This window comes from Schistocerca nitens, chromosome 7 (genome assembly GCF_023898315.1).
Source record: "Schistocerca nitens isolate TAMUIC-IGC-003100 chromosome 7, iqSchNite1.1, whole genome shotgun sequence".
Classification (NCBI taxonomy): domain Eukaryota; kingdom Metazoa; phylum Arthropoda; class Insecta; order Orthoptera; family Acrididae; genus Schistocerca; species Schistocerca nitens.
The window spans coordinates 635,242,668-635,261,881 of record NC_064620.1 but is presented as its reverse complement, the minus strand read 5'-3'; the positions used below and the strand labels follow the sequence as shown (position 1 = coordinate 635,261,881).

The 19,214-nt window shown below is 42.2% G+C and overlaps 1 protein-coding gene across 1 annotated transcript in view; it reads left to right on the top strand.

The window, feature by feature from the left end:
* LOC126194697 (insulin-degrading enzyme) overlaps nucleotides 1–19,214 on the top strand; it is a 196,661-nt gene that overhangs the window by 42,080 nt on the left and 135,367 nt on the right. The window contains 2 exon segments of the mRNA XM_049932922.1: nucleotides 15,040–15,209; nucleotides 15,318–15,440. Coding sequence (XP_049788879.1) covers nucleotides 15,040–15,209; nucleotides 15,318–15,440 — 293 coding nt within the window.

The following is a 19,214-nucleotide window of genomic DNA, read 5'->3' as shown; positions in this document are numbered from 1 at the left end:
TTCTTTCTGGTACTACAGTGTGGCTGCTGAGAGGAGCAGTTGGAACATCAGTTCCACCACTAATGAAAAGTACAAATGTCCTTCTTCATGTGGGAGATGATTTCTGCATTATCTGCTGCTCGTGATGTGTCACCTGGTGTGCGCGCGGGGTCTTCCTCCCGTGGTGGCACATTGGAGTGTGAATGTATAGTGTGAGAGAACTTACTGTCCTCCCCTTGTTTCCACTCACAATAACTAGACGGAACAAGTTGTCTGGTATAATTGTTTATTACATTAAACGTTACAACTTGCACAGGCAGCGTGCCAACTGTGGCTCCTGGCTTAGCTGGAAGACATACACGCCCGTCCGCTACGGGGTCTCGCAGCTACCTGCTCGGCCGTTACAATGGCTAATCCTACCTGCGCGCACAAAGGACCTGGGAGGTCCACTTCCGCACATAGGTTGCAAATTCTTCCGACAGGGAGCAGACTATACTGGACAGTCTGACCTGGCCAGTTTGAAGCTGCCACTAGATGGCAGTTGGAGTGAGTAGCAGAGTCCAAACATACTCCCACTCTAAAATGAGTTTTCTCATTTTACAAATACCAAAATTTTAACAAACAACAAAACCAAAACAAGTAAACAATAAAAAATATAACTAGGTACAAGATCAATGCACATAAAACATGAATACACTAACATTTGGGATGCCCACATCACCAAACACCACTGTCATGCTGCATGTGAAACACGATGGGTACTAACATGCAGGACACAAAACAATAAAGTATTAATATTATACTGCATAAAAACATGAAATCAATACTAACAGCAGTTAGTCCACAAGAAACATCCACAGCCTCCCAAGCTGATTTTATGAATTATGAGGTTATTCCAGTAAATGACAATTTGGCAGTGGCCCTGTATCATATATCACTACACAGATCTGAGGGAACACTTAACTGATTCACTGTTTAGGTAGGGGACACAATTTTGCTATAGGCCTCTTAATATGCCCATTAGCAGTTTTTACCATTACCACACGCACACACTTATCAGGACCGGGAAACAGCTGGTCAATGACACCCAGCCTCCACACCAAGGGAGGCAAATTATCCTCCTTGACCAGCACATGATCGCCGATCTGGGGTTGTCATGCTCCTTCCGATGTCCATTTTTTGCGTTGCTGCAGATCATGTATATATTCTGTGGACCACCTCTTCCAAAAGGACTGATGCAACTGCTGCACAAGTTGCCATCTGTGCAACCTGTTGGCGGGAACCTCAAGGACAGAGGGTTCAGGATGAGCACAAAGGGGCTGTCCGATTAGGAAATGACCAGGAGTGAGAGCAGCAGGAGAATCTGGGTCATCAGAGAGAAGACACAACGGCCTTGAATTCAAGCATGCTTCTATCTGAATTAACACAGTAGTCAGTTCTTCAAATGTCAACACTGCATTGCCGACAACGCGTTTGAGATGCGACTTCATGCATTTGATTCCTGCCTCCCAGAGTCCACCAAAGTGAGGGGCACAAGGTGGAGTGAACCTCCAACTGATTCCCTCTGAGGTCGAATAATTCACCACACCTTCAACAGTAACATCGTTGGAGAGAGAACGTTTAAGCTCATTGTCTGCACCTACAAATGTGGTACCATTGTCACTGTACATGTGAGAAGGTTTCCCTCTTCTTGCAATGAATCTCCTGAGGGCGGCCAAAAATGAACTTGTTACCAAGTCACTAAATAATTCTAAGTGGATGGCCTTGGTTGCCATGCAAATGAATATAGCCTTGGTGGTAACTTTACTCCGCCTTCCACCATGCTTTACAGCAATAGGGCCTGCATAACCTACTCCACAGTGCTGGAATGGATGAGACTGGTTTACTCTAGCTGCAGGTAGCTGACCCATGAGTTGAACTGCTGTCTTGGACTTAAGCCTAAAGCATTTTATACATTTTCTGATGACTCCCTTGACTGTGTTACGCCCATTGGGGATCCAGAACCTCCTATGCAACATAGCCAACAAAAGTTGTGACCGAGCGTGCAGCAGATTTTCATGTTCATCTATAATGAGAATTTTTGTCAAATGATGCTTAGGCGGAATGATAATAGAATGGCACTCATCATATGGTACATCAGCATTCATTAATCTCCATCCCACTCGTAAAATACCTTCGCCTTCAACAAAGCGATCTCATTACCATATTCACTGTGTTGAGCTGCGCCAAATGCCCTTTTGATAGCGTTGTGGCATTCCTGTGGAGTGAGTGGCCCAGTTATGCTGTCTGATTTCTGAAGCCTAGTGTTATTAGCAAACCTCAGTGCATAGGCCAAAACTCTGTAAGTTTTTTTGAATGATGAATATTTACACAGCAGTTCATCATCAAGATTAATGACAGACACCAAGGATACTTGTGTACACCTTCTCTCAGGCACATCTTCTACACTAAGTGGAGTGCAAGTGTTGCAGTCGAGGTCGCAAGTGGATAGCCATGACGGGCCAGACCACCACTGAACAAGTGAACTCGAGGCAGCTGGATTAATAGCACGTGATAAGTGGTCAGCAGGATTATCCTCTGATTTGACATGTCTCCAGTTGGCAACTGAACTCAGTTCCTGGATTTCAGAGACTCTGTTAGCAACAAAGGTTTTCCAGTGACAATGACTACGCTGCAGCCAACAGAGAACTATTGTGGAGTCTGTCCACAAATGAATGTCACCACTATCTATGATGCCTAAGGCATTGGACACCTTGTGAATGAGTCGGGCAAGAAGTAGCGCACCACATAATTCCAGTCGTGGAAGAGACTGTTGTTTTACAGGGGCAACCCGAGACTTGGCTGCAGCCAATGAGACCAACACGCTGTTATTGGGAAGAACACATCTGACATATACACACGCCCCATATGCCAACTGTGAAGCGTCACAAAACCCATGAATTTCTAATTTAACATGCTGGGGGCAAGGAATGATCTTCCTGTTAATGAAAATACCATTTAGGGAAGGCAGTTGCACACAAAGAGCATTCCATTCATCAGTGAGGTTGGATGGAAGAATTTCATCCCAATCAAGGCTTAGTTGCCACAAGCGCTGCAAGAACAATTTACATCTTATGACTGCTGGACCTAAAAGCCCCATTGGGTCATAGATTGATGCTATTGTAGACAGGACACTGCGTTTGGTAACCTTCGAGAGCCGAAGACTCTTCAGCTGTACATGGCACTGGAAAGTGTCAGAGCCAGGGTGCCATAATATCCCTAACGTTTTTATGGCCTGTTCACCAGTAAGATGACAAGGTAAAGACGTTTCTCTGTCCTGCACAGGAATTTTTTCTGTGACCCTTGTGACTATTGGAACACCATTTTCTCAGTGGAAACCCCCCTGAAGCAAGTAGTTGAGTCAGCTGGATTTGAAGTTCCTCAGCTTCAGCTTCCGTGGCTGAGCCACCTAAGAAGTCATCCACATAAAAGCTAGACATCAAGGCTTGTGATGCCATTGGAAACCTGTTTTGATTTTCCAAAGCCAACTGTTGAAGACACCTGGTAGCAAGAAAGGCAGCAGGAGCGGTTCCATAAGTGAGTGTACACAGTCTATATTCTTGCATAGGTTCAGACGGTGATTCCCGCCACAGAATGCTCTGGAAGTTCCTATCGTCAGGCTGGAGAGACACCTGGCGATACATTTTTGCTATGTCAGCTGACAGAGCCACATTAAAAGAGCGAAATTTTATAATAATGGAAAATAAATCTGGCTGGACAGTGGGACCAACCATCAAGATATCATTAAGAGATACTCCATTAGAAGTGGCAGCAGAGCCATCAAATACTACCCTCAACTTAGTGGAGCTGCATTCTTTGAAGACAGCATGATGTGGAAGGTAACACCTTGGACCAATAATACCTTGAGGATTAGAGATCTCCATGTGCCCCAATTCGACATATTCATGCATGAATGCAGCATATTCCTTCTGCAGATTCGGTTGCCTTTTAAACCTCCTCTCAAGATGCGCCAGTCTCCGAGATGCTTGTCGTGATTTGCCTAATGATTTACAGTCAGGTTTCACTGGTAGTCGAACCACAAATCTCCCTTCTTCATCTCGTGCGGTGTGGCGCTGAAAGTGAGCCTCACATATTTTATCCTGCCTACTCATTGTTTTCGTAGACAGTTCCTCTAACTCCCAAAACCTTTGCAGTTTGGCATCTAAATTCTCACCTCTAACAAAGCACGAGGTCACTGTAGAACGAGGCATGTTGCGTGCTGCTGAAGGCATCCTACCAGACAAAATCCAGCCAAATTTTGTTTCGACCAGTGAAGGATGACTTGGTTTCACCAGCCTTTCCTTACAAACAACGTCAAAGAAAACCTCAGCACCAAGAATTAAATCTACTGTGGCAGGCTTGTTGAATTCTGGATCAGCGAGCGGAAGATTACATGGGACACTCCAGGACCTCGTGTCTTATCTTGCTCGCTGGTAGGTCACTGGTGACATGATCTACGACAGCACAAGTGGTTCTGACACGAAAGTCGTTGACCCTAGATGACAGTTCAACATCACAAGTGTAAGACACTGAGGCTGCAAAGGCATTGTTTATACCCTTCACAGGAAACTAATGTTTACTTAGTTTCAGTTTTAATTTCTCTGCCATGCCCTTAGATATAAAGGATAGCTGACTCGCACTATCTAGCAGAACTCTGCAAACTTGCTGTCTACCCATGCTGTCTTTAATGTTGACAACAGCTGTTGCTAACAAAACATTACAATGGATGTTTGCTTTCCTGCTCGTAGTTTGATGGGCCAAGGAATGGCCTCCTGGTTCACTATTCTGCCCATTCCTTGGTTCAGCAGGCTTGTGGAGCAGTATGTTGTGCCTTCCTTTACAGGTCTTACAAGGAGAAATCCTGCATTTAGTCGAGAAATGACCAGAGCGGATGCACAAAAAACAAAGCTTATTTTTTGTCACATATGTCCGCCGCTCATCGGCATTTAGTGCTTGAAACCCCTTGCATTTAGTGATAGTATCCCCCCTGCGGGTCCGGGGGTTAGAATAGGCCCGAGGTATTCCTGCCTGTCGTAAGAGGCGACTACAAGGAGTCCATCCCCCTCAAGGGGGCAGTTAGCGCCTGCGTCCGGAGACGGACGGTTCCACGACCTATATTTGTGGTCTTTTTGATTTTTCACTTCTCGTTTGTTCCTTCCTTTGGTTGGTTCCTTTCTTTGTTCTTCTCCATCTCACTGTCTTCCTTACTCTTTCCCTTGCCTTCTTCTCCTTGCCTTCTTCTCCTTGCCTTCTCTGGTCTCCGCCTCGGCGTTTGAGACTGTCTGTCCTCTCTCTCTCTTCCTTTTCCTCTTCTTCCTTCCTCCCTGCGCACGCGTAGCCGGTGACGGGGTAATGCGTAATTCCCCGCCCTGGGTAGACAAGTAAGGCACGCACGTGCCCCCTGGTAAAGGCCAGGCCCGGGGAGGGGTGATTGCCTGAGCTGATACCTTCTGACCATGCCGATTGGTCCCTCCGTCTGTTTCTCGGGAGGTGTGACCTGAGGTGTAAACATTCACCTAAGGCGGGAGTGTGTTCTGAGAGGGTCCCCATAAGGAAGGAGCGCGCCATCGGAGACGCTGGCAATCATAAGGGATTCCTCCGCAATGGATTTCTCTTCTTCTCTCTCGACTTCTGCCCACAAACGGAAACATGACCAGCCACCAGTGACAAAAGTACTACCGCCTGCCCCACAGTTCCTCGTCGTTTCTCGATCTGAGGATGGAAAAGATTTCTCCTCTGTCAACCCTTTCGTTATCCAGAAGGACGTAGATGCCATAGCCGGATCTGTCAAGTCGTGTACCAGGTTGCGTAATGGTACCTTGTTACTAGAAACTGAGAACGCCTTTCAGGCACAGAAACTGCTTCGAGCCACACTCCTGTATACGTTCCCTGTCCGGGTGGAGGCTCACCGAACTTTGAATTCGTCTCGTGGTGTGGTCTAACTAGATCTCTCGACGGATTGACTGACGAGGAGATTCAGTCTTTCCTCACTGAGCAGGGCGTGACGGCTGTCCATAGGGTCATGAAAAAGGTCGACAATGACCTTGTACCGGCCCGGACACTTTTCTTGACCTTCGATAGTGTTCAGCTGCCGTCGCGCATCAAAGTGGGCTATAAGGTTATTTCTGTTCGCCCCTATATCCTGACACCTACGTGCTGCTACCAGTGCCAGCGTTTTAATCACACCCGCCAGTCTTGTTTTAATGCAGCTAAATGCATCACTTGTGACAGGGACGCCCATGAGGGTGACTGTCCACCTCCGTCTCCTCATTGCGTGAACTGTCAGGGTGGCCATGCAGTGTCCTCCCGCGACTGTCCCATCTACAAGGATGAACGCTGTATACGGGAAATTCAGGTCAAAGAGAAAGTGTCCACCTTGGCTGCTCGCAAGCTATTTGCTAGTAGGAAGCCCATGCTGCTCCCAGCGGGGAAATACAGTACTGTCCTCGTCTCTCCTCGGCCTACCTGGGAGGTGTCAACGCAGACATGCGATCTGACCTTTAGTGCTACGGTCGTCCGTTCGGCCAGTGCTAAGATCGCCCGGTCAACGTCTCCTCTTCCGCCCGTCACCCATAAGACACAGGCACCTTCATCAGCTTCTGCCAAGACTAAGACCCAGAAGTCAGCTACACGGGCCTTCAAGAAGGAACCGTCCTGTGAAGACTTCTTACGTACCCCGAATACCCAGCCATCGACCAGTACTTCGACCTGTGAAGACTACCTACGTACCCCGAACTCCCAGCCATCGACCAGTACTTCGACCTGTGAAGACTTCCTACATACCCCGAACTCCCAGCCATCGACCAGTACTTCGACTAAACGGCCTTCCAAGAAGGCTCATAAGAAGCAAAGTTCTCCTTCTCCGCCACGGCGCGTTTCTTCTCCTGCGCCACCCAGCAGTTGCCGCCCCAGGCTGTCAGCCGTTTCGCCTGGCCGCACCGCTGGTAGCTGAACATCTGGCCGTTCACTGGCGGAGGAAGCTCCCCCTCCCGGCCATCTTAACATAGTGGCCAACGAACCTATTGCAAAACTGGACAATGACTCTCCGCCTATTGATAGCGGCAGCAGTGCTCGCTCGAAACCAGGCCCTCAGCGGTCTTTGAGATGAACCCTTCTTGCTTTTTCTTTTTCTTCTCACGATGGCACTTCTTCATTGAAATATTCGCGGCATTCGCTCCAACCGAGAGGACTTAAAGTTGCTGCTATGCTTGCACTGTCCGCTCATTGTAGCTCTCCAGGAAACGAAGCTACGCCCATGTGATCGAATTGACTTGGCACACTATGCCTCTGTGCATTTTGACCTACCCCCTGTGGCAGGTATTCCGGCTCATGGAGGGGCTATGTTGTTGGTCCGGGATGATATCTACTACGATCCCATCACATTGCACACCGTTCTACAAACAGTTGCTGTCCGAATTACTCTCCCCACTTTTACATTTTCCATTTGTACCGTTCACACTCCATTGTCGTCTTCCGTTTCTAGGGCAGACATGATGCAAATTATTGCTCAGCTATCTGCACCATTTTTGTTTACTGGAGACTTCAATGCCCACCATCCCCTTTGGGGCTCTCCAGCATCCTGCCCGAGGCTCCGTGTTAGCAGACCTTTTCAACCACCTCACTCTTGTCTGCCTCAATACTGGCGCCCCTACTTTTCTTTCGGACACATCTCACACCTATTCCCATGGAAAGGGTTACAGGGTTGTCACAAGTTCTGGAAATCAGGGAATTTCAAACATATCAGGGAAATCAGGAAAATTTGGAAAAAGAACAGTGGAAAAAATCTCATTTTTGTCTCAGTGGATTGAATAGTTTGTTTACTAAGATGGCATGCATCGTCACTGGCTGGGCGCAGCTGAGAATGTGTGATGCTTCCCCACTCCCTCATTCTTAATGCCTCTCCTCTTTCTAACACTCCCCTCGGCTTGCAGTCAGTACTGCCACCATTTCTTGCTGCCAGCCTAGCAGCTGCAACAAGAGGCAGGGAGGCATGAGGAGTGGTTTGTTTGGATTTGATTCTGAGAGAGTATTGACACAGTGGCTGCAGTCAGTGGTCATGTGTGCATGAGTTGTGTCTAAGTGATTGTATGAATGTGTGTGCTCTCTCGTTTTCTGACAAAGGCTCTGGCCGAAAATTTAGTTGCGAGAGTGTGACTGCCTTTTTATGTGCCTGTCTGCGGCTCAGCAATCGTATTTATGGTGTGTTGCTACCTATCCTCATCAATCTTTATTCTCAGAGTATTTGCACAAGTTATCTGTTGCATAGATTGATCACCGTCTCATTTCATCAACACGGCATCTGTGACACATGTGAATAGCTGGCCACGAGTGGATTTCTGTGACGGGCCAAAACCGCAGGCCATTTCTGTGGGTATCTATGCCAATCTGAAGCCCGTCATTTCCCACTAATGCAGGCCCTGCCTGTCAGATCTAGTCTCATCGCTCTGCTCACAGGCCGGGTCTGTTTGTGAGTTGTGTAATGTGGCAGATTTTCGTGGTTCATCAATGGACCCAGGAGCGAAGTGCTCCTCAGCATGTCAAGAGACCGTGGGTGACAGATTTCAGGAACTGCAACTGTCTCATTGCAAGTACATTGTACAGTGCTATGTGTCATAGATGTTTTATTTAGAGAAGTACATTTTGGCACTTTGAAAGTAGTATATATAAGAGAAAGTACGGACAATAAGAACAGGGAAATTGTGGGAGTCGCTGGCGGCTCGTACGCTATGTACTCGTATATTTCTTGAAAGAAAAATTATGCAGTACCTGTAAAACGATAGACATAACACAGTGGGTAACAATCGACAATAACAAACATAGTAGAACCAACATTTTATTGGTGGTCACCTATAGTGTTGGTTTACACTATTCTTCCCTGCCTTGCAAACTTCTTTCAAGAGGTCTACTTTTCTTGGAGGTATTTCTGAAGTCAGTGAAAGTATTTTAAATCTGTCTTGCAACTCCAGTGAAATACATATTTTTAACACCAGATGTGTTTCATTTTATTGAAATAAAATAACAACAGTGGTCTTAATGAAAAACACATACCATTTGGATTGCTTTCTCCATCTAAAAACAGTTCATTACGAAAGTTGTTGATGTTAATACTTAAGATTTTTGCTCGCACAGGGTATAAATACAGAAGTCCTTACAATTTTTTGTCATCTTATGTCTTTACTTACCCATGACATATCAAAATTTGTCTGGAAATTGGGGAAATGCCAGTGAATTTCACATGGGGAAACTTGTGGCAACCCTGGGTTAATACTACTTCTAACACCTGGGAATTGATGCAGATGCCAAATGGTGATTACGGTGGTGCCCTCACTACCTGCACGGGAAAGATCACATAGCGAAATGTCGACCGCCACTTTGGCTGGATCATAGAATACGGGCAACTTCTTAGTTGCTTTCAGTGTGATTATACTGTTTTTTTCCACAGAACTCCGTTGATCCTAAAGGTACTGAAGCAGGTGAGACACTTCAAGACAAACAGTTTCTTATCTGTCCTGATTCTCTTGGTGCCCTGCTGTTGGTGCATCATATGTACCCAGCAGGAAAAATGGTCCAGTTAATCCACGACTGACTGTACGTCCTACCGTGATAGGGGGTCACAGGCACTGTTCTACTGAGTACCGAGGCATGTGGGAATTTGGGTAAATGAACAAGCAGAAACGTGGTGTTACACAGTGTGCTATTCTCACAGAGGCTTTTTTGCCGATGAATTGGAGATGCGTGCGGTTGTGGGAGAACGAGTGTCTCGCAGTGACTGACAGTAAGATGCAGTTGGTGAAGCCTAGGATCCGGCTGTGCCGTCCTCGTGCTGGTCACTCTAGAGGAATGGAATGGCCCTGACACATCTCCCAAATTGGGCCCTGTCCAGTGATACGTGGCATTTTACTCTAGCAAGAGTGATGCCTGTGGTGTGCAAGTCACCGTATGCCGCATATTAACAGTGCGCATTTTATATTGTGATAAGCGGGCAGAAGCAAATTTAGGTGGGGATCTGCCCTTTATTTTGGCTGATTATGAGTATAGTAAAGCTTTTAAAATTTTGTGAAGTGTCTGTATTTTGGTCTAAGCTTCTAGACTGGAGATTTTAGTGTGAAGCAAAGTGCCAAGTTGCTATTTGTTTCTACCCATAAATTCTTTCACCTGTTTTTCATTGACTGTCAGTTCATACATTTCCTGTTTTTCATTGACTCAGTTCATACATTTCCTGTTTTTGTGCCAGCCAGATGTACGTGATATCAATGTAGCTTTATCATTTTTATAACACTATTGCAGTGTTGGGCAGTTACTGTATGCTAGTGTGCTACAGCATACTATCAATATTGCACTAAAATTATGCCACTTCTCTTCCAATTCGAGTCGGAAATTGCACTAAAATTACGCCATTTATTTTCAAATGCGTGCTAATATGCAAATAAAATGGATAAAAGCATGCTTTTAGTGCTCTCTAAGATCGACTTGGAGAAGGGATGAAGCTGACTGTTTTCAAGTGTGTATGCACTGACTTGATGTCATCTCTTCCAGCACTACGAGTGCTATGTTGTTCACAGCACTAGGTCAGTATTCTTCTTTAAAATTGCATTTAACATATTTTTCAAGTCTGCAGTATGAAATATTCTTACGGAGCAGTTCACACAATGGTGCCATGGCCAAGTGGTCGTGTGCAATTGCTGGCAATTCAACAGCTCGGGTTCATTTCCCACTGCTAATGAATTTTTTTTTTTTTTTTTAATTTATTCCCCCCCACCCCCCTCTTAATATAAAAAAATTAATTATAAAATTTAAATATATATAAACAGTTCAGTATATATACTTAAAATTAACATACTCAGTATAGTTACAGTTGCACCCTCTTAAGTCAGAAGGCCATAGGCCACTACATAGTAGCACATTGATAAAATTTTGCACAAAGTGCCATTTCCTGTTGGCTAGGAACTTGTATTTGGCTACTTCTCATCCTAGTTAATGGTTCTCCTAGTATGACCAGGTCAGACATTACTTCACTGTTTACCAGTAGTACTTTGCTCGATTCTGTTAGCAGTTCTTCTGTCCTGTACACTTGATTCGATAATTCCATGTCCCTGTGTACTTCAATTTCTATGTTCAACTTATTCTTGGGGTATTTAGTTGCACTTCAATGGATAATTCTGTATTACTTTTGGACACATTTGTAAATTTACTAAATTATTTTTGTAGGAAGTAACGAGTCTGACTTTGATGTAAACTATTTATTACTTCTTCATTTACAATCTCTAATAATGAATGACCCAAAAGGAACAAAACAGTATTCCAATATAACTTGTCTTCTCTACAAAGATTCAAACACTATTCTGGAATATTTGACTTCTCTGATGTGGCTCTAGCCTTGCTGGCAGAAAAACTTTTAAAACCCTCAGCCATATCCCACAACTGGCCACCCTGACAATAATCCAATGTGGGTGATGACTAACGCTTAGTTAGGATTGCTTAAATTTGCTGCATGTTGTCATAGTCCTGATACTTTTATTGTCACCTTCTTGGCAAACACAGTATGTATCATTAGTTATAACTTCCGAACTCAGTGGGGATCACGGTACCATATTTGTTCTTGAAAGCTTTCTTCCGACATTGCTTGAAGCTAGCACAGTTTTCTTTGTTAGGTGCTACTTATTTACCAATTTAAAAGACTGGATGTGAATTGTCATGGTCTGGAGATTTTTTAATAACACACATTCAAAGCTTTCTTTGCTTGCATCTGTGTGTAATTCAGTCTCACATATTTTGCTGTGATTTTTAAAACAGAATCCAAGGAAGCGATCTCCATGAGCATCTTGAATGCTCATCTTTGAAGAAGAGCAGACTTATATGCCTGATTATTCACCAATAAATGACACAGAAGTTTGTAATTTGGTGAGTAATTTGAGCTAAACATCCTAAAGTGTCCTGTTATTCCTTGGAGACCTTGCATTGCTGCAACAGATATCCATTCCGGGAAGTTTCAAACAGCATTTGTCTTCCCAGAAGGTGAGGTTGTATTTGTCCACATTGTGTTTCATATCCACTAAACTCAACTGTTAACTCCAAAAACTCATATTTTCCTAAATTAATTGCCAAGTCACATTCTGCTGCACTTTTTAACTCTAAACCATGGCGTGAAAAGTTGATCTACATTTTGTATAGAAACCATACTGCAGTTTAACAGTCAAAGAACATGAAAGGGAAGAAATAGTTGCGAAGGGAGTGAGACATCATTGTAGAACTTCCCTATGTTGTTTAATCTCTTTGTTGAGCAAGTAGTAAAATAAACAAAGGCGAAATTTGGAAATTGAATTAAAGTTCAGGAGGGAGAAATACAAACTTTAGTTTTGCTGATGACTTTGTAACTCTGTCCAAGATCGCAAGGAATTTGAAAGGGTAACTGAACGGTATGGACAGTGTCTTTAAAAAGGATTATAAGAATGTGGTAAAATTAAATAATACTTTGCCAGGGGAATTAAATGAGAAAATTATACAGGGTCAGTCACCTAACATTACCGCTGGATATATTTCGTAAACCACATCAAATACTGACGAATCGATTCCACCGACCGAACGTGAGGAGAGGGGCTAGTGTAATTGGTTAATACAAACCATAAAAAAATGCGTCAGTGAAAAAGACCAATAAAAAGGTGTTAGCATGTGGACGTAATGTGCTGTTCCAGTCTCTTCTGTTCAGTCTCACCGTTCCCTTTGGATCCCTACGTAATTCGGTGCTCTCCAATACACACGATCGAACAGCGGAGGAGTGGTACTCAAGCCTCAACTTTAGGTTACAACATCTCCGGATGTAATTAACATTTTACAATGCAACAAATGGCACTGATTACGTATTTGTTTATATGTTCAGATGTGCTAACAAAACTAACGTGGTTCCATTTAAAAAAACGTAGGTTTGTGTTAAAAAAAATACTTCCGTGCATTTCTGTATGGTTTGTATTAAACAATTACACTAGCCCCTCTCCTCACGTTCAGTCTGTGGAATCGGTTCGTCAGTATTTGATGTGGTTTACGAAATATATCCAGCGGTAACGTTAGGTGATTCACCCTGTATACTAAATGTAGTCGGTGAGTCTTGCTATTTGGATAGCAAAATAACTGATGATTGCCAAAATAGTGAGGATGTAAAATGCAGACTGGCTATTTCTGAAAAAAGAGGAATTTAAGATCAAATATAACCTTAAGTGTTAGGAAGTCTTTTCTGAAGATATTTGTCTGTAGTATAGACTTGTATGGAAGTGAAACGTGGATGATAAACAGTTGAGAGAAGAAGAGACTAGGTTTTGAACTGTGGTGCTATAGAAAAATGCTGAAGATTAGTCGAATAACAGATTTGGGTGAGGGGGGGGGGGTGTACTAAATTGAACTGAGGAAAAAAGAAGTTTATGACACAGCTGGCCAAAAAGGAGAGGTTGGTAGATGGTACACATCTTGAGGTGCCAAGAAATAGTCAGTTTGGTAATAGATGTGGGGGGTGAAAATTACAGAGGGAGAAAAAGCAGATTCAAATGCATGTAGTTATGCGGAGATGGAGAGACCTGCACTGGATAGATTGTCATGGAGGGCTATCACACCAGTCTTCGGTCTGAAGAGCACAATAACAGTAGAATAGAGTAGAAGAAGAAGAAAACTGATAATGAATTCTTGAGAGACACTATTTGTTACTGTTCAGCGCTTCAAAGGGTAATTTACCATGTTTGAGGAGATAATTACTCAGTGCCCTACATAGGTATGATGTAATCCACTATACCCACTATACTTGTGCTTTCACTGAATACATATTGGAGAACAGGAGTCTTCCTGAGTAGTACTTTGTGGCTGACAATGGGTGGATCAATTAGAATTTCTCACATGCTGAATTACACATCACAGACTATGCTGCTAAATTGCAAAGAACAATGTGCAATGCACAGTTTTGGTGTGATCACATTAACTTAAACATTGAGCTGTGTGATACAATGATCATTTCTCTGGTGAAGAGAGTCTTTCTGACTGGCCAGTAAAGTTGCAAAGAGTTAGTTTTGCAAAGGGCCCAAGGAAAGGAAAAGTACAGTAGGAGAAGTAGACTGAAGGGGCATTACAATCTCTCTGATATGCAGATAGCATGGGTGCTGGAAATGGATTTTGTGCGAAGTAGGAAGAGTAAGTATCATTTTGGAACTAGATTTAAGAAAATGATTCGTGCACCAGTACATGTAGTTGACATGTTCAGAACTAAGGCCTCATAAGGTCATAAAGTCATAAAAGCTATCAATAAATTGGTATATTACTGCAGAAAGCAATTACTGTCTTTCTCTATTTTACATTACATCTACTATATACAACAATGTGTGATAAGAACTCAACTAATTGACCATGTTAACTTCATAGTTAACCATTTTATATTATTAAGTTGACACTTGTCATTAGTATGGACATTCATTTGAGAAATAACAATTAGGTCATCATAACTGTATGTTTCTCAGACTCAGCTACTGCTTCCCATAGCTCAGTAACAGTTCAGCCTGTCTTGTGAAGATGAGATTTAACCTATGAAATTGGTAGGGGCCATAGAAAGCTTTGTTAATTACACTTCCAACATAAAGGTATGGTTAGAAAATGTGGTTTGTGGAAACGTGAAAGAAATTTACTTGGTGATGTGAAGGGAGAGACAACACTGATTGACTGTTAGGGAAATTAGTGGTTTGCAATTACTTGTAACAGAAGACAAAAACAGTACTTTGTGATAATGAAGAGCATACATATGAATTTAGATAGTATGACTCTAGTGGCAAGGTTAAGAGAATATGAAAAATAATATTATATTTGAACTGTTAATTGCATTTTTTGTAGAATAGCAAAGTATGTTATAAGTCTTACTTTCCAAATCTTTCTTGTTATTATTAACTTTACAGCAGCATTAAGTATTTTGTTTTTGCCTAAGATTGTGAATGCCCTATTTCATTGCACTTGGTTCACTAATTTGTGGCTATTTTATACAATAATTGTCTACAGGTTTTCCCAGTTCTTTCTTTCGCCATTATTCACGGAAAGTGCCACAGAGCGTGAAGTGAATGCTGTTAACTCTGAACATGAAAAGAACATATCAAATGATTCTTGGAGACTTGATCAATTAGACAAATCAACAGCAAAGCAGGAACATCCATATTCAAAATTTGGGACAGGTACTTCTTGATGCTTTATACGCATAAAATAAAAATTCATCAGTCACGGTGATATGTAGAACAAAGTAGTACACTTATTGTTCATTTTTGTATTCTCTCTTTGTACAGGAAATAAGTACACTCTTGACACACTGCCAAAGGAAAAAGGAATCAATGTTCGTGAAGAACTGTTAAAATTTCATGAAACATGGTATTCATCGAATATAATGAGCCTGTCTGTCCTTGGAAAAGGTGAGTAGCAACTTAAGCAGTCAAAACAGTTTATGGATATACAGAGTCGCAGTGGTTTTAGAGGAAGGAAAGGACAGCTAAGGTTAAACATTATATTGAATTTGTATGTATTTCAAAGCTTTCAGTCAAACTCGGAGACACTTACACAGAATTTGATATTCATTTCTCTGTTCCAAGTCATTGTAGTTAAAATTCATCACTTTTTGCCATCTGTTACCATAATGCTATTGCTGGATATACTTTTCTTCGTGAAAGTGCTATGTAAAAAACATCACAGTATTTCATTGTTTCTAAGAATTTGTCATCTGCTGGAGTAAAAAAAATCATCTCTATCTCCATGGTATTGCTTCATATGTAACAAGCTCATTGCTGACAGGATTTTAAGCCTTAATCTTCATTTACTTTTTGTAAGTCTCTTATTTCCTCTACTAGACATTTGTCATGTTTAATTCTGTCATGATGTTTCTCATAAAAGTTTGATCATATCCTGTTCTGTGCAATATCATTTATATTTGATATGAGAGTAATTTAACCCAGAACAAATGAAGTGTGTCTTCACAGTGAGGGTAGCATTGTGTTGTCTTCAACTTTGGAGAACAACAAATACAAGCAATTGAAAACTGGAAGAACAAATATAGAAATGCAGAAAATTTTTACATCAAACATGTAAGTAAGAAGAGCTCACGATGCAGCTGAAGAGGAAAGAGAAACAAAACATTTGCCACCAGGCCAGCTGCCAGTGAACACCACAATACTCTCCCTTCCTTCCACCCTGATTTATTTGAGTTTCAGCATTATGTGAGCTACAGCCATTTTCTCTGTACTTTGAACCATCTTCTCAGGGATATTCACCAGAGAAACCCATGACTGTTATGATACAAAGTTTGTTTTGTAAGAAGATGAATCTGTTAAATATCTCGTGAACAACTTTACAAATTACGTAATTGCATTGTATGGAAATGATATCCAGATAATGAATCGTACTTCTCTTGCATTGAAATGAAAGGGGTATTACAAGGATCACTAGTAAGTCTATTTATTACTGTAACCATATGTCCCTTGGATTTAGACACTAAATTTAGCCTCAGTATTAAAGTTTTCCACTACACAGCTGACATTTGTGTGTATGCATATTTCCCATATTTTTGGGTAACCTAATTATGGTTAAAAGATGTGTGTGAAACACTTTCCATATCGGTGTTTGAAAATGAGCTTATTCTTTCACTACGAAAGTTTGTAGTACTAGTAGTAGTAGTTGTGGTGGTGGTGGTGGTGGTGGTGGTGGTGGTCTTCAGTCCTGAGACTGGTTTGATTCAGCTCTCCATGCTACTCTATCCTATGCAAGCTTCTTCATCTCCCAGTACCTACTGCAACTTACATCCCTCTGAATCTGCTTAGTGTATTCATCTCTTGGTCGCCCTCTACGATTTTTACCCTCCATGCTGCCCTCCAATACTAAATTGGTGATCCCTTGATGCCTCAGAACATGTCCTACCAACCGATCCCTTCTTCTAGTCAAGTTGTGCCACAAGCTCCTCCCCAATTCTATTCACTACCTCCTCATTAGTTATGTGATCTACCCATCTAATCTTCAGCATTCTTCTGTAGCACCACATTTCGAAAGCTTCTATTCTCTTCTTGTCTAAGCTATTTATCGTCCACGTTTCACTTCCATACATGGCTACACACCATACAAATACTTTCACAAACGACTTCCTGACACTTAAATCTATACTCGATGTTAACAAATTTCTCTTCTTCAGAAACGCTTTCCTTGCCATTGCCATTCTACATTTTATGTCCTCTCTACTTTGACCATCATCAGTTATTTTGCTCCCCAAATAGCAAAACTCCTTTCCTACTTTAAGTGTCTCATTTCCTAATCTAATACCCTCATCATCGCCTGATTTAATTCAACTACATTCCATTATCCTCGTTTTGCTTTTGTTGATGTTCATCTTATGTCCTCCTTTCAAGACACTATCCATTCCGTTCAGCTGTTCCTCCAGGTCCTTTATTGTCTCTGACACAATTACAACAATGTCAGCAGCGAACCTCAAAGATTTTATTTCTTCTCCATAGATTTTAATACCTACTCCAAATTTTTCTTTTGTTTCCTTCACTGCTTGCTCAATATACAAATTGAATAGCATTGGGGGGAGAGGCTACAACCCTGTCTCACTCCCTTCCCAACCACTGCTTCCCTTTCATGTCCCTCGACTCTTATAATTGCCATCTGGTTTCTGTAGAAATTGTAAATAGCCTTTCGCTCCCTGTATTTTACTCCTGCTACCTTCAGAATTTGAAAGAGAGTATTCCAGTCAACATTGTCAAGCGCTTTCTCTCTAAGTCTACAAATGCTAGAAACATAGGTTTGCCTTTCCTTAATCTAGCTTCTAAGATAAATCGTAGGGTCAGTATTGCCTCACGTGTTCCAACCTTTCTACGGAATCCAAACTGATCTTCCCCGAGGTCGGCTTCTACAAGTTTTTCCATTCGTCTGTAAAGAATTCGCGTTAGTATTTTGCAGCTGTGACTTATTAAACTGATAGTTCGGTAATTTTCACATCTGTCAACACATGCTTTCGTTGGGATTGGAATTATTATATTCTTCTTGAAGTCTGAGGTTATTTTGCTGGTCTCATACATCTTGCTCACCAGATGGTAGAGTTTTGTCAGGACTGGCTCTCCCAAGGCCGTCAGTAGTTCCAATGGAATGTTGTCTACTCCTGGGGCCTTGTTTCAACTTAGATCTTTCATTGCTCTGTCAAACTCTTCACGCAGTATCGTATCTCCCATTTCATCTTCATCTACATCCTCTTCCATTTCCATAATATTGTCCTCAAGTACATCGCCCTTGTATAGACCCTCTATATACTCCTTCCACCTATCTGCTTTCCCTTCTTTGCTTAGAACTGCGTTTCCATCTGAGCTCTTGATATTCATACAAGTGGCTCTCTTTTCTCCAAAGGTCTCTTTAATTTTCCTGTGGGCTGTATCTATCTTAGCCCTAGTGAGATAAGCCTCTATATCCTTACATTTGTCCTCTAGCCATGCCTGCTTAGCCATTTTGCACCTCATGTCGATCTCATTTTTGAGACATTTGTATTCCTTTTTGCCTGCTTCATTTACTGCGTTTTTATATTTTCTCCTTTCATCAATTAAATTCAATATTTCTTCTGTTACCCAAGGATTTCTACTAGCCCTCGTCTTTTTACCTACTTGATCCTCTGCTGCCTTCACTACATCATCCCTCAGAGCTACCCATTCTTCTTCTACTGTATTTCTTTCCCCCATTCCCGTCAATTGTTCCCTTATGCTGTCCCTGGAACTCTGTACAACCTCTGGTTTAGTCAGTTTATCCAGGTCCCATCTCCTTAAATTCCCACCTGTTTGCAATTTCTTCAGTTTTAATCTACAGTTCATAACCAATAGATTTTGGTCAGAGTCCACATCTGCCCCTGGAAATGTCTTACAATTTAAAATCTGGTTCCTAAATCTATGTCTTACCATTATATAATCTATCTGATACCATCTAGTATCTCCAGGCTTCTTCCATGTATACAACCTCCTTTTATGATTCTTGAACCAAGTGTTAGCTATGATTAAGTTATGCTCTGTGCAAAACTCTACCAGGCGGCTTCCTCTTTCATTTCTTAGCCCCAATCCATATTCATCTACTATGTTTCCTTCTCTCCCTTTTCCTACTCTCGAATTCCAGTCACCCATGACTATTAAATTTTCGTCTCCCTTCACTACCTGAATAATTTCTTT